The sequence below is a fragment of the Dysidea avara genome, chromosome 6, assembly GCF_963678975.1.
Source record: "Dysidea avara chromosome 6, odDysAvar1.4, whole genome shotgun sequence".
Classification (NCBI taxonomy): Eukaryota; Metazoa; Porifera; class Demospongiae; order Dictyoceratida; family Dysideidae; genus Dysidea; species Dysidea avara.
In genome coordinates, this window is record NC_089277.1 from 6,111,263 (window position 1) to 6,128,619 (window position 17,357).

Consider the following 17,357-nt stretch of genomic DNA (forward strand, 5'->3'; position numbering starts at 1 on the left):
CCATGTAACTTTGTGCCAAAGCATGCAAATAATTTAGCAAATGAATTTCTCTGTTATCTCAACTACAAGAGTGGCCATTTGTAGATTTGATATTTAATAATTATTCAATGTTAGGAGAATTCCTTTGTGACTTGGTATAACCTGATTTGGAGAACAGTCCTGTTATAAAGAATTTCACAGCATACTGTTAGTTGAATGCACAAAGTGTTATCATGTATTGAGTGCATTTAATGTTCTTGTAAGATAAGTGAATTGTGAATACCAGTAATATGTGCGACATGGTAACCTAACACTGTGGAGTAGTTTGTGGTGTGATTATGCTCTGTAGCATGCTATCCTATCTTTGCACATGCACTTACAAGTGGTATGCAAAGATGTTGTCTGGATCTGGAAGCGAAGACTGCCGCACAAAATGTGAGGTATGATAATTAGCTGTTGCATAAGTGTTTTGACAATCTCCATGTCGTCCAATTATGCCCTCATTTTCAAACTACCAGTAAGCTCACAGATTTTCACACCCCAACCCGCCATACGCACAACACTCTCATAAAGCTTTTTTGTCCCCCCTCCCCAACCTTGAGAAAAATGCTTGAACCAGTGCCTGCTTGGGATCATCCTGAAGTAACAAGTACTTAATCATATGAGTATAAATAGTGTCATGATTTCTAAATGTACCCACATTAATAAATGGGACTATGAACAAGTGTCCTGATTATCAAGATGTCCTTTATAATAATGTTCTATTGCATCGATATCGGTAATCTATTGGAGCCAGACAAAGCCGGCTACAAAATAGCTGAATGTGCTTCCTCCATAAGCCATAAAGATATGAAGGAACAGAAAACAATGGAGAGAAGAGAAGGTTGTCTTTGTCAGAACATTATCATCAGACACATGACACTTGAACACACTTCTCATCACAACAAGAAGTTACAATAAACAACACATTACTACTATACTAGTTCACCACACAATAGTCACCACACATCAAGGAGTGGACCAGTGGTACTGCCTTCTTGGTAGCCCACCATGTCATGAATGTTATCAATCAGTAAAGGTTACTATTAAAATAAGCTAAAACATAGAAATAGTCCCATTTGTTAACTCTTGGAAACAGTTAATTTTTGAGATTAAGATGTCATGTAATGGAAACGCTAAATAAATAATAGAATAACACTGTGACAAGGTTTACTGTTTGGGAACACATAAGCATGAGCTGTAGGTGCAATGTAGACCGTGTGCACGCGTGTATACACAGAATTAAGGTATGTGTGTAGTATACGGTGTGTGTGTGTGTCATATGGCATGTCTAGTATGTGTGTGTACAATGTATCCACTACAGTGTATTATACACATCACCATATAATATGACAACATGTAGTGGGGTAATGATATACCTTCCATTTACTCTCAGTACTTCATTTGCTAGTGTTACAGTAATAGTTTCATCATACCAAAACTAACTCAACTGCTGTATAACATGTAGAGGCCCAGGAGCATGGCCAAGATTTTCAAAGGTGTTTTCCAATAGTACGTACACATAGTACTGAGTTACCAATGCAAATGCAGTTCCCAGCTGATGATAAACCATGAACCTTTTTAGACAGTTCAATGGATTGCCATGGTTAATATAAAATCAGTATGTAATAGCCTTGTTGAGCTATGAACGCTCTATTAGACACGTACTACATACTTGACTACTCTATTAGAATATCCCAATTTTTCTCAAATAAAATTTTCTTCCTATAACTAGCTCTTGTTGCAAAGTTTTATGTTATTGTTGGACTGCTGTTTCTCATGTATAATATTAATGTTGCGTTTCGTTCTGGAATCCTGCTGTTAAGTTGAGATTAAAATCTAAATTTCAAAGGAGTTTCCTACACAAAAGTTAGACACTTGCCAACTTCTACAATAATAATAGTTCTGGGTGTCTAAACTACTCATCTGCTTAAAGTCATATACCATTATGAAGGACTGCAAGGGTATCTAATGTGAATAAGAAGTAAATTAATATTTGTCATTGTGTCAGTGGCAACAAGAGACTGATCAATTTCCATGATCATTCTGGAGTATTTGGTAGACCAGAAGGAGCAAATGTTGTGAAGTGAGTTGTTGTTTTTTGAGGTCAAAAGATAATGTCAATAACTAGGAGATGGAGGGAGGGAGGGAGGAGGGGAAATTCACCTGTGTGCTTTTAAAATGTTAACCTGGTAGTAAATCCATATAAAGACATAATTCATAATAATTCAGCACTTGTATTTAGTTATTAGCTAGAAAAGGTGGAAGCTGAGTCATGATCACAGCTGAAGTCTGACAAGAGCTGCTATAATTTGTATTAATACAGGTAACTATGACGATGCCAGTACACTAAGAAAAATCAAAAAAAATTATATACAATATTATAACATCGAGTATATGTTCAGTGTAAGCCGGCAAAAAGAATATTCTCTGCATGTATGTTTGTGAAAATGCAGAAAATTATGGATGATCCCTAAAATGAAATGTTTCTTTTCCCTGACCAGAGAGTCATGATGCTGTGTATCTTGGCTCAGTAATGGCTAACGGTGCAGAAATTTTAAATTATTACGATTCTGAACATATTTGTAGCCATTCTATTTTATTTAAAGTCCTGTATAGAAATCACTTCTGAATATTTTTGACAGGAGGACTTGGTACATCCTTTGATAAAATTATTTTACTATCAGGGAATTTCCAAATTACATGTGTGTCCATCATTGTAGTTTTGTGGTATGGTTGAATTGTTTTGGAACAAGTCTTGTCTATAGTCTGGGATAACTTCGATTGATGCAAAGGATTGCATTGCACTTGCTGGTGGGTCTCCAATTGCTTCATACCACTTCTTGTTGGAACTGTTGTCTCGCAATGCATTGGACATAGGCTGGGTAGTATGACATCCCACTAAGGGTTGCCGCATCACCAACTCTGCATTATCCATTAACTTTGACAAGTTCCTGTCAATCACTTTGATGTTTCTAATGGTGGACTTTGATAACAGCTTTGGTCAGTGACACATCTTTGATGTGATTTAACTTGTCTATAGCCTTCACTGAGACACAAACCTTCAAAATACTGAACAAAGTCATCGTAAACAATTTTTAATGAATGGACATTGCAAAGCTTATATAGCAAAGCTAGATCACCTATATACATGCCAAACTATATACTTTCAGATGATAAACAGTGGCTGAAAATCAAGACAATGAAAACATCCCCCATCACTTTTAATCTACATCCAGAAGATAATGTAACCAATGGAATATGTTATTGACACACCAATAGCAAGAGTTAATAATAGTGGAGGCCACTATTATTAACTCTTGCCAATAGGATATATCATGGCAGTAATGAATTTCTTACAGCCTTGATTCACACCAAGCCACTTGCTACATTTACAGATCCAACTACGTATGTACAGAAAATAGTTCTGAATTTATGTTTCTCGTAATTATTGGTCTTTAATTTACAGAAAGTGTCTAGTGCACCTACTACCAGCAGTGAACTATTCCCAACCTCATAAAGCTTAAACCTGTTTTCATAGAATTCTCAATTAATGTAGAGCAACTGGTAGGATCCCCTATACTCATCACCACATGTAGATGATGGTTTAAAATAGTACAGAATGTTTGTAATAATTTTGGTTTATTGGAAAACTTCCCCAATCATTGATACTAACATGATCACTGTCTCTGGATCTTCAATAACTATTGTCTAGTAGCATGTTAGTATGATTTCATGGAACAACTTATTTCTGCTATACTATATGAATATCTTATTCTGTGAATTATTGCAGTTTCCTTTGAAATAATTGACTGTAATTGTGTTATGCCCCTCTCAGTTGCACAGGTTTAAAAATAATTTGATCAATCAAATGCTGTCTAGTGTCTACTGCCCAAAAACTTTTTTGGGATATTTGACTATCTAAAATTTCTTAAATTTTCAATAAGTATTTCATTTATTGTCAAATTACTCAATCATCAGAAGGCTTGCAACTGTATGGCTGTGTGACTCCATGTGTTTCTGGAACCTGTGTTATCATCAACCATCATGCACTCTCTGTAATAGGCTAACATTGGTACGTACGTGCAAGTGTCCGTGTGTGAGAGAGGCAGCATAACCAAGTGACTAGAGTATTGGCTGGTAATTGAAATGTGATGCCAATTTAGTGTTGTTATTGTTTCATTGAGCAAGAAACTTTACTCACATCTGCTATATATTGGGGGCCTGGTGTCATCTGGGGAAACAGCTCATGGCCATCCAGCTTTAACATCAATGGGTACCTGGTGTTTACTGGGACAAACTCGTTTAGCAGTGTTTGCATGGTCATTGTGGAATTTTGTGTTCCACGACCTCTCACCATGAGGCCTGGGTAGTCCTCCTGCAGGCTACTGACCCTGTCCCAGGAGGATTTACCTCAAGTGTCTGAGTGTTGCACAGGAATCTCAGTGTTGATGGAAATAGCTGTGTTTCGCATGTCTGCCATTGGCTTTGCTTTGTGTATTTGTTGTTTTAAAATGCTGTCATCTCGGCAGTAGAAATGTTGGGACCTACTTGACATGTGCATAGTATTACAGTATGAAAACTGTGTCTAATAATTTGTTAGCTGGGTCAGATAATGAAGCCATACATGATATTATCATGATCAATTGAATTGTAAACAATATCAACAAACAATGCACACCAGTTTCATCATCAGTTGATGGAATGTACAAACGAGATGTTCATTACTATATTCAGTGATTACATCGTATAGACTAGGTACACAACTCATTGTTTGGATTACTAATAAAATGATAATGTTTATCAACAACATTGTACACATTCCATACACAAGTGACTAAATGACTTAGGACAGGTGTGTTGATATTTTGAAAGTGTCTTAATTTGATAACTGTACGAGCTCTTGTATGGCTGCCACACTGGTGGGATGTTAATTCCTACTACACTGATAGGATAAGTGTATGTACTTTCTATCTGATACATTATCTTTGTGTTCTAGTGAGATACATCAATAAATGAATTTTATACTACATGACATTTGTAGGTATGCATAGTAACCAGTTCTTTGTGATGTGTATAGAATGTATTGTAGTAATAATGTTTTGTCTTACTGGTACTAAGGCTAAACTAAAACCTGTATTAAAACAACATTACAAAGATCTTTACGGTGCAGTCCCACCGATTCTGGGACCAACCTGAAGTGTTAGAAAAAAAGTTGACAATCAGTATGAACATGTCTCAAACTATTTAGTAAGAGTATCAAGGTGTCCTGATTTCAGGGGGTCTAAATGTGCGTACAAATGAGACTATGTATTATCAAAGTTCCCATTTGATGAAGACGCATCAGCTTTATATTGAAATGTTTGAGACTAATTGTTCTCTTATTAGTTGTGTTATAATATCCTTTAGAGGGGCTATTTGTGGCAATTGACAATTATATTCATATAACTACAAAGGAGATTTGGTAGACTTGCGAACATTTGCCAAAGGCTCTCAAAATTTACTATTCTGCAAAAGAGATTAATGGCATTCGTTGTGGACACCTTGGGACCAAGATTTACAAATGAGAAAATTCTTTTGACCCTACTTCTAAATGTCCTTTAGTAGATCATCATGCAGATCATCTGTAACTAATCTGGAACTTATGTAGGTACCCTCAGGTGTCCACATTTAACGAAAGTGTAATATGGATACCTTGGGGCCAACTACCGATAGTATCCTGGTTATCAAGATTTCCCAGGTCAGTTTATCCACTAAGGAATACAGAATAATAAGTGTCTAGAATACACTCATTTAATAGTCTCAGGTTCCAGTGTACACACCATAGATATCGTTCTCTATTGAGAGGTGATAAGAAGTGGTTTCACTGACTAAAACAGACCACCTGTTAACAACCCACCAAAAACCACTCCATAGTGTAAAGTTACCATATCACATGTACACATATTACTGGTATTCACATTATCTTACAAGAACATCAAATGCAGTCAGTACATGATAACACTTTGCGCATTCAACTAACAGTGTCTTGTGAAATTCATCACTTCTTTATAACAAGGCTCTTCTCCAAATCAGGTTACACCAAGTCACAAAGGAATTCAACTGAATTCATTTCTTCTGACATTGAATAATTATCAAATATCAAAATCTACAAATGATCACTCTTGTAGTTGAGATAACAGCAAAATTCATTTGCTAAAATATTTACATGCTTTGGCACAAAGTTACACGGTTTGACATCTAAAACTTGCTTTGCTACATTTTCCATGACAGCTCCTGTACATAAAATTATTTTATCTTTAATAAGATGTTTCGTTGTCATTGCTGCTTTTGGTAAACACTCCTCTGACAAGAGTGGTGGGTCTACAACAACCACATCAAACAAATTAGCTTGTAAACTTTCAGGTAATTTCAAAGGTTCTTTGTAATCATAAAACACAAAGTCACTATGACACTCGAAGCGTTGATCGTACTCCAGCAGCGTTAAACACAACCAGGAGGTTTTATCTCCTTCAACTTCACATAAAGTGTGGGGCAGGATATACAAGCAATACTATAAGAAGGTGGAATACACAACACAGGGATATTACACATACAACACCTACAATATCAAAGCTGTAGTAAAACTAGCATGACATCTGACACTCATTAACTCATCAGTTTTTTAATAACATTGTCATTTAAATGTGACTGTGTGTGTGTGTGTGATGTGTATATGAATTCGTATAAATTGGAGCCAGCAAAATTGACTGGCTTCAAAGAAATTACACAAGCAACTAGACATTGAGATTACACCTGGATAATTTCTGACAGGATCTATAACTGTCTTCTTACCTTTACATAACGTTCCATAGGATGATGACTACATGTTTGATGTTATGCCAATATAGGAATTCAAAAGCCGTTTACATGTTAAGGCACTTGTTATAGTAGGGGTCAAACATGTAATGTTACTGCCTACAAAATGGAATCACTACACCACATGTCATAGTACAGTAAATGTGACCGGATTTGCAAAAAGGTACCTTTTCCACACATTTGACATAGCAGCAAACAAAACGATATAACATGTGACTCCTTATGCTGATTAACTTGCTCTTAGCATCACAATGTAGCCAGATACTGTAGCTAGATTCATTGAAAAGTTTAAGCAATTATATGCCATGATCAAAAAGTTATGAAGCTTTAAAGTTAAAAAAATGGGTCACATTTTGTGTGTGAAAAAGGTACCTTTTCGCAAATCCGGTCACAAATGATGATCTTATTTAAGTCATGGAATTGACAATTCCAAATATGACATCTTGTGAAGTATGCAGTCAATGACATCTCCCTCTGATGCCCACAGCTCTCACACACTAATACCACACTAGGGGGTTAATGGTGGAGTACAGTATACTAAATACCTTTGTAATGGACTGTCTCACTGCACATCCATACTGGCACATAAACAGTGTTCAGGATTTCATTTAAGAGAGGGAGGGGAAAGAATTTGGCCCCTCTTGAATATTTTAACTACAAGTTTCAGATATACCAATAACATATATATACATGACATGTGAGGATAAGCTAGCATGTTACAGACAACAGCAATCATAGATAAGCCATACATGCTCTAATGCAGAATAATATAATCATAGATATTCAGTTGGTATGTTAGTCTAGCAGGCCACATTTAGCAGATCATGACTTCCCAGGCACTTACGAGACTCTATTTAGGATCTGTCATGTGATATTAAGTCGGGGCATTCCAGCTGAATGTAAATTAGCATGTGTAAAACAGTATACACTCTGTAGTACCATGTAGCATGATAACCTAACTTTGTACATGCACTTACCAGTGGTATGACAAAATGATAGGTATGAAAATTAACTGTAGTATAAGTGTTTTGACAATGTCCCTGTCCAATTACACCCGCCTTTTCAAACTACCAGTATATGCTCACAGATTTTTATACCCCAACCCACCATATGCACAACACTCTTATAAAGCCTTATTTTGTCCCCCTCCCCAACCTTGAGATGAAGCAAGAGGAAATGCTTGAACTGGCGCCTACTTGGGATCATCCTGAAGTAACAAGTACTTAATCATATGAGTATAAATGGTGTCATGATTTCTAAATGTACCCACGTTAATAAATGGGACTGTGGACAAGTATCCTGATTATCAAAATGTCCCTGTAATAATGTTCTATTGTATTGGTAATCTATTGAGGCCAGACAAAGCTACAAAATAGCTAAGTGTGCCTCCTTCCTAAGCCATAATGGTATGAAGGAGCAGAAAACAATGGAAAGAACAGAACTTATCATCAGACACATGACACTTCTCATCACAAGAAGTTACACATTACTACTATACTACTATACTAGTACACCACACAATAGTCACCACACATCAAGGAGTGGACCAGTGGTACTGCCTTCTTGGTAGCCCACTATGTCATGAATGTTATATTATTGGTAAAGGTTACTGCTAAAACATAGTGAAAAATAAATTAGAAATAGTCCCATTTGTTAACTCTTGGAAACAATTAACTTTGAGAAATAAAATTTAAGATGTTATGTAATGGTAATACTAAATAATAGAATAACAATGTTTTTGGGAACACATAAGCATGAGCTGTAGGTGCAATGTAGTCCGTGGTGTGTGTGTGTGTGTGTGTGTGTGTGTGTGTGTGTGTGTGTGTGTGTGTGTGTGTGTGTGTGTGTGTGTGTGTGTGTGTGTGTGTGTGTGTGTGTGTGTGTGTGTGTGTGTGTATTATACAGTACGTGTGTCATAATTATGGCATGTCTAGTATGTGTGTGTACAATGTATCCACTACAGTGTATTATACACATCACCATATAATATGACAACATGTAGTGGGGTAATGATATACCTTCCATTATCACCAGCTACTCTCAGTGCTTCATTTGCTAGTGTTACAGTAGTGGTTTCATCATACCAAAACTGACTCAACTGCTGTATAACATGTAGAGGCCCAGGGGCATGGCCAAGATTTTCAAAGGTGTTTTCCAATAGTACGTATGCGTAGTACTGAGTTACCAATGCAAGTGCAGTTCCCAGCTGATGATAGACCATGAACCTTTTAAAACAGTTCAATGGATTGCCATGGCTAATATAAAATCAGTATGTAATAGCCTTTTTGAACTATGAACGCTCTATTAGACACGAACTACTTGACTGCTCTATTAGAATATCCCAATCTCTCTAAAAAACTTTCTTTTTATAACTAGGTGCACGTGGCTCTTGTTGCAAAGTCTTATATTATTGTTGGACTGCTGTTTCTCATGTGTGTAATATTAACGTTGTGTTTCGTTCTGGAATCCTGTTGAGATTAAAATCTAAATTTCAAAGGAGTTTCCTACACAAAAGTTAGACACCTGCCAACTTCTATGATAACACTTACTCTGGGTGTCTAAACTACTCATCTGCTTAAAGTCATATACCATAATGAAGGACTGCAAGGGCATCTAATGTGAATAAGAAGTATCAGTGTAAGAGTATTTGTCATTGTGTCAGTGGCAACAAGAGACTGATAAATTTCCATGATCATTCTGGAGTATTTGGTAGACTGGAAGGAGGAAATTTGTGAAGTGAGTTGTTGTTTTTTTATGGTCATAAGATAATGTCAATAACTAGGAGATGGAGAGAGGGAGGAGGGGAAATTCACCTGTGTGCTTTTAAAATGTTAACCTGGTAGTAAAATCCATATAAAGAAATAGTTCATAATAATTCAGCACTTGTATTTAGTTATTAGCTAGAAAAAGTGGAAGCTGAGTCATGATCACAGCTGAAGTCTGACAGGAGCTGCTGATAAATCAACATTATTAATTTTTGTGTTAATGCAGGGCAACTACATACAGATTCCAGTGTGCAAACAATATTTATAGCATCAACACTTTAATAGCATACGTTCTTGGGTAAATAAGCAAAAAAGAATGCTCTCTAGCTACATTGTATGTTTGTGAAAATGCAAGAAAATTATGGATGATCCCTAAAATGGAATGTTTTTTTTTTCCTGACCAGATTCACGATGCTGTGTATCATTGCGGAGTAATGGTCAACAGTGCAGAAATTCTAGATTATTACAATTCTAAACCATTATTTGTAGTCAATCTATTTTAAAAGTCCTGTATAGAAATCACTTTTGAATATTTTTAACAGGAGAACTTGGTACATCCTTTGATAAAATTATTTTGCTATCAAGGAATTTCCAAATTACATGTGTCATTATCTAATAGCTTTGACAAGTTCCTGTCAATCACTTTGATGTTTCTAAATGGTGGGTTTGATAACAATTTTGGTTAGTGACACATCTTTGATGTGGTTTATCTTGTCTATAGCCTTCACTGAGACACAAACCTTCAAAACACTGAACAAAGTCATTGTAAAATACTTTTTAATGAAACTTGCTCATGGACACTGTAAAGCAATATTGCTTATAGCCAAGCTACCGATACATACCAAACTACATAATGCTAACTTTCAGATGATAAATATCATGCAAGACAATGGAAACATCCTCCATCACTAGTTATGATCTACATCCAGAAGATAATATAACCGACAGACACCAACAGGACATATTGCAGCAGTGCATGCATTTCAAACAGCTGTAATAATATTCGTGATTCACACCAAGCCACTTTATAGGACTATATGTACAGAAATTCTGAATTTGTTTTACATATTGGTCTTTAATTAATTTACAGAAAGTTGTTTACTATAAGTAGCAAAATGAGAATAGTATAGTATATCAACAGTGAACTATTTCAACCTCCTAAAGTGCTTAAACCTATTTATAGAACTCTCAATTAATGTAGTGCAACTGGTGAAATCCCCTATACTCATCACTACATATATAGACGATAGTTTAAATAGTACAGAATGTTTGTAATAATTTTGGTTTATTGAAAAACTTCCCCAATCATTGATACTAAAATGATCACTGTCTCTGGATCTTCAATAACTTGTAGACTATTGTCTGATAACATGTTAATATGATTTCATGGAACAACTTATTTCTGCTATATAATATTATATACCTATTATATGAATATCTCATTCTGTGAATTATTGCAGTTTCCTTTGAAATAATTGACTGTAAATTGTGCTATGCCCCTCTCAGTTGCATATGTTTAAAAAATAATCAATCGAATACTGTCTACTGTCCAATTTATTTTATTTCTTTTGGGATTTTTGACTATCAAAAATTTCTATCTAAAATTTTCATAATTATGTCAAATTACTCAATCATTGGAAGGCTTGCAACTGTATGGCTGTGCGACTCCATGTGTTTCTGGGACCTGTATCATCATCAACCATCTCTCTCTGTAATAGGCTAATAATTATTGGTATTGCGTGTGTGTGAGAGAGAGAGAGAGAGAGAGAGAGAGAGAGAGAGAGAGAGAGAGAGAGAGAGAGAGAGAGAGAGAGAGAGAGAGAGAGAGAGAGAGAGAGAGAGAGAGAGAGAGAGAGAGAGAGAGCGAGAGAGAGAGAGAGAGAGAGAGAGAGAGAGAGAGAGAGAGAGAGAGAGAGAGAGAGAGAGAGAGAGAGAGAGGAGAGAGAGAGAGAGAGAGAGAGAGAGAGAAGGAGAGAGAGAGAGAGAGAGAGAGAAGGAGAGGAGAGAGAGAGAGAGAGGAGAGAGAGAGAGAGAGAGAGAGAGAGAGAGAGAGATGAGAGAGAGAGAGAGAGAGGAGAGAGAGAGAGAGAGAGAGAGAGAGAGACGAGAGAGAGAGAGAGAGAGAGGAGAGAGAGAGAGAGAGATAGAGAGAGAGAGAGAGAGAGAGAGAGAGAGAGAGAGAGCTATATATTGGGGCCTGGTGTCATCTGGGGAAGCAGCTCATGGCCATCCAGCTTTAACATCAATGGGTACCTGGTGTTTACCGGGACAAACTCGTTTAGCCGTGTTCGGTCATTGTGGAATTCTGGGTTCCACAACCTCTCTCTGTGAGACCTCCTGCAGGTTACTAACCCTGTCCCAAGAGGATTTACCTCAAGTGTTTGAGAGTTGCACAGGAATCTCAGTGTTGGCAGCAATAGCTGTATTTCGTATGTCTGCCATTGTCTTTGCTTTGCGTATTTGTTGTTTTAAAATAATGTTATTTCAGCAGTAGAAATGGTGAGAACTACTTTCACATGTGTAGTGTGCCGTACACGATACTATCATGATCAGTTGAAGTGTAAACAATATCAAAACAATTAACAAAACAAACACATAACAGTTTCACCATCAGTTAATGGAAGTACAAAACGAGATGTTCATTTCAATGATTACATCATAATGAGGTCACAGACTAGGTACACAAACTCATTGTTTGGATTACTAATAAAATGATAATGTTTATCAACAACATTGTACACATTCCATACACAAGTGACTAAATGACTTAGGACAGGTGTGTTGATATTTTGAAAGTGTCTTAATTTGATAACTGTAAGAGCTCTTGTATGGCTGCCACACCAATGAGATGTTAATCACTACTACACTGATAGGATAAGTGCATGTACTTTCTATCTGATACATTATCTTTGTGTTCTAGTGAGATACATCAATAAATGAATTCTATACTACATGACATTTGTAGGTATGCATAGTAACCAGCTCTTTGTGATGTGTGTAGAATGTACTATAGTAATTGCTGAATCATTGTTTTTTTCCCTACTGGTACTAAAACTAAACTAAAATAAAAACCTGTATTAAAACAACACTACAAAGATCTATATGGTGCAGTCCCACCTATTCTGGGACCAACCTGAAGTGTGACAATCAGTATGGACATGAATTAATATCTCAAACTATTTAGTATGGGCATCAAGGTGTCCTGATATCAGGGGGTCTAATATGTGTGTACAGATGAGACCATGAAGTTACCATTTGATGAAGATGCTTCAGCTTTATATTGAACTGTTTGAGACTAATTGTTCTCTAATTAGTAGTGTTATATACCCTTTAGTGGGGCTGTTTGTGGCAATTGACAATTATATTCATATAACTACAAAGGAAAATTGGTAGACTTGCGAATATTTGCCAAAGGCTCTAAAATTTACTATTCTGCAAAAGAGGTTAATGGCATTCGTTGTGGACACCTTGGGAGGGACCAAGATTTACAAGCGAGAAAACTCTTTTTATCCTACTTCTAAATGTGCTTTAGGAGATCATCATGCAGATCATCTGGAACACAATAGGTAGGTGCCCTCAGGTGTCCACATTTAACAAAGTGTAATATGGATACCTTGGGACCAACTACAGATAGTATCCAGCTGGTTACCAAGGTGTCCTGATTTCTCAGGTCAGTTTATCTACTAAGGAACGCTAAGTGTCTAGAATATAATCATTTAGTAGTGTTAGGTTCCAGTGTACACACTGTAGATACTGTCCTTATTGAGAGGTGATAAGAAGTGGTTTCACTGACTACAACAGACCACCTGTTAGCCCACCACAAACCACTCCATAGTGTAAAGTTACAATGTCACACATATTACTGGTATTCACAATTCACTTATCTTACAAGAACATCAAATGTAGTCAATACAAGATAACATTTGTGCATTCAACTAACAGTGTCTTGTGAAATTCATCACTTCTTTATAACAAGACTCTTCTCCAAATCAGGTTAATTGTACCGAGTCACAAAAGATTTCAAATTCATTTCTCCTAACAGTGAATAATTATTAAATATCAAAGTCTACAAAAGGTCACTCTTGTAGTTGAGATAACAGCGAAATTCATTTGCTAAATTATTCGCATGCTTTGGCACAAAGTTACACGGTGTGACATCTAAAACTTGCTTTGCTACATCTTCCATGACAGCTCCTGTACATAAAATTATTTTATCTTTAGCAAGATGTTTCGTTGTCATTGCTGCCTTTGTTAAACACTCCTCTGACAAGAATGGTGGGTCTACAACAACCACATCAAACAAATTAGCTTGTAAACTATCAGGTAATTTCAAAGGTTCATTATAATCATAAAACACAAAGTCACTGTGACACTCGAAACGTTGATCGTACTCCAGCAATGTTAAAACACAACCAGGCGGTTTTATCTCCTTCAACTTCACATAAAGTGTGGGGCAGGATATACAAGCAATACTATAAGAAGGTGGAATACACAACACAGGGATATTACACATACAACACATACAATATCAAAGCTGTAGTAAAACTAGCATGACATCTGACACTCATTAACTCATCAGTTTTTAAATAACATTGTCTTTAAGAGTGTGAGTGTGTGTGTAATGTGCATAATGAATTTGTATAAATTGGAGCCAGCTAAATTGACTGGTTTCAAAGAATTACACAAGCAACTAGACATTGAGATCACACCTGGCTAACTACTGAATACAGATCTATAGCTGTCTTCTTACCTTTACAGAATGTTTTATCATAGATACATGACTCTTACTAGGGATTGGAAATGGCATCACACACCCAGTACACTACTTGTACATTTGACGTCACTGGTTAGATACAAGGTGTGTTTTGCTTGCTACTACTTTGAAGATCACAAAAACACTAACATTTCTTCTTACTGTAGACTTATTACTGTAGGTTTTGTATAATATGAAAGTTCTGTAAGGTTAAGTGATACAAGTTGCTTTGGTGGAAGCCACTAAGTAGCCTTTCCCACAGAAGAAACTTGTTATATCTTGTCGTTTCAGTATAGCTTCTACACCAAAGTACGTTTCTGTTTCTTGTAGCCTCTGCACACACTTCCTGGTATCAACGATACATGGCTTTTTAGAACACCTATGGTCATTAGAATTGAACAGAACAGTTTGTAAGTCACACACCTGGTTTACACACTGCATATTTCATTAGTTACAACTTTGCTCAGTGCTGAATACCCTCGTGTTTCTGTTCTTGTAACTCTGTATGGTTGTTGTCTAACAAAACTATTTGTCTTTTAAGCATTAATCTAATGTCCAAGTAGTTGAACAAAACTAGTAGTATAATGGCACACTCCACTAACGGGTTCTAACTCCACTCATAAAACCTGCAAAACTCCACCAATGACCAATAAATTTAGTATGCGGTGTAAATTACGGGAACCACATGCCCATTCGAAACAAGGCTATTTTAGGTACATGAAGCTGTTTCCAATTCCTATTAAGAGCCGTATATCTATAGTTCCATTAGGACGATGACTGGCTGTTTGATGTTATGCCAACATAGGAATTCAAAAGCAGTTTACGTATTAAGACACTTGTTATAGTAGGGGTCAAACATGTAATGTTACTGCCTACAAGATGGAATCACTACACTACATGTCATAGTACAGTAAATGATGACCTTATTTAAGTCATGGAATTAACAATTTCAAATATGACATCTTGTGAAGTCAGTATGCAGTCAATGACATCTCCCTCTGATGCTCACTACCATATAAGCTGTCACACACTAATACTACACTAGGGGTTAATGGTGGAGTACACTATACTGAATACCTTTGTAATGGACTGTCTCACTGCACACCCATACTGGCACATAAACAGTTTTCAGGATTTCATTGAAGGAAGGGAGGGGGAAGGCACTTGGCCCCCCTTGAATAATAAGCAAAGTTTAAATATATGCCAACGACAACTGCAATACATGACATGTGTAATTTGGCAAGTGCAGCAGCTGAGAATAAGTGCAGCAGTCTTCACTTCCAGTTACTACCTTCTCAAGTGCATGGAAGAGACATGCTATACAGAGTACTATAAACCATGCATGCTCTAATGTGATATAATCATAGATATTCAGCTGGTATGTTAGTCATGTAGGCCACATTTATCAGATCATGGCTTCCAGTATAAGGCTCAGGCACCAATGAGTCTGGCCTGTGAGATTAAGTGAATCTGCATTAGATTTCAACTGCATGTGTAAAACAACATATGCTCTGTAGCATGATAAACTATCCTTTGCAGATGCGCTTACAAATGGATAAGCAGTATGTAAATATGATGTCTAGATCTGGAAGTGAAGACTTCTGCACAGAACATTAGGTATGAAATTAACTCTTGTATGTATTTTGACATTGTTCCTGTCTGACTACATCCCCCCCACACACAGCACTCTTATACATCCTTATTCTGTCCCCTTTCCCAAGCTTGAGATGAAGCAAGAGAAAACGCTGGAACCAGCACCTGCTTGGGAAGTTAACATATATATATATATATTAATTCCAGTAAATGGTGTCCTGATATCTAAACGTATACCCACACTAATAAATGGAACTGTGGAAAAGTGTCCTGATTATCAAGATGTCCATTATAATAATCGATAATTTAATGGGGTCGAGAGAACTACGGAAATTGCTGAGTGTGCCTCCTCCATGCATACTTTAAGCCATAATGATATGAAGAAACAGAAAACAAGGGAGAGAACAGAGAAGGTTGTCTTTGTCAGAACATTATCATCAGACACATGACACTTTTCATCACAACAAGAAGTTACAATAAACAACACATTACTACTATACTAGTTCACCACACAATAGTCACCACACATCAAGGAGTGGACCAGTGGTACTGCCTTCTTGGTAGCCCACTATGTCATGAATGTTATATTATTGGTAAAGGTTACTGCTAAAACATAGTTGAAAAATAAATTAAAAATAGTCCCATTTGTTAACTCTTGGAAACAATTAACTTTGAGAAATAAAATTTAAGATGTTATGTAATGGTAACGCTAAATAAATAATAGAATAACAAAATTTAATGTTTTGGGAACACATAGCATGGCTGTAGTCCGTGAGTGTGTGTGTGTGCATAAACGGAATGTGTAGTATACAGTGTGTGTCATATGGCATGTCTAGTATGTGTGTGTACAATGTATCCACTACAGTGTATTATACACATCACCATATAATATGACAACATGTAGTGGGGTAATGATATACCTTCCATTATCACCAGCTACTCTCAGTGCTTCATTTGCTAGTGTTACAGTAGTGGTTTCATCATACCAAAACTGACTCAACTGCTGTATAACATGTAGAGGAAGAACACATTCATTACAATTGCCAATTTGGCGGGCACCAAATTCCATGCATACCATAAAATTCAGATCACGTTATGATCTAATTGTAAATTTGTAGGTTTATTTCAAATATTTAAAATTCTTACCCAATTCTCCTTAACCACGGAAGTATGTTCAAACGTGTCTGCCGATTGTTGTTCAGCATAAAACTCCATTAAGGCGGCCATGGCGTGTTCAGATAACTGCGGGACATCGTCTTCATCGCTCTCCCGCTCACCCTCCATATCACGTCACAACATTTAAACAATTGTGGTCTTTAATTGTCACGTGTTGACTGCGTCATTGACCGCGATATGGGAATATTGTTGTT

The 17,357-nt window shown here is 36.6% G+C and overlaps 1 protein-coding gene and 1 pseudogene across 1 annotated transcript; both read right to left on the reverse strand.

The window, feature by feature from the left end:
- Nucleotides 1–5,939: 5,939 nt before the first annotated feature.
- LOC136258036 (EEF1A lysine methyltransferase 1-like) lies at nt 5,940–9,639 on the reverse strand (annotated as a pseudogene).
- Nucleotides 9,640–13,478: 3,839 nt separating this feature from the next.
- LOC136258978 (EEF1A lysine methyltransferase 1-like) lies at nt 13,479–17,332 on the reverse strand. Its single transcript, XM_066052372.1, has 3 exons — nt 17,134–17,332; nt 16,908–16,990; nt 13,479–14,113 (listed from the first exon to the last, which is right to left on the reverse strand). The coding sequence occupies exons 1-3, from the start codon at nt 17,269–17,271 to the stop codon at nt 13,708–13,710; spliced, it is 627 nt and encodes a 208-aa protein (XP_065908444.1). The 5' UTR covers nt 17,272–17,332; the 3' UTR covers nt 13,479–13,707.
- Between the last annotated feature and the right edge of the window lie 25 nt (nt 17,333–17,357).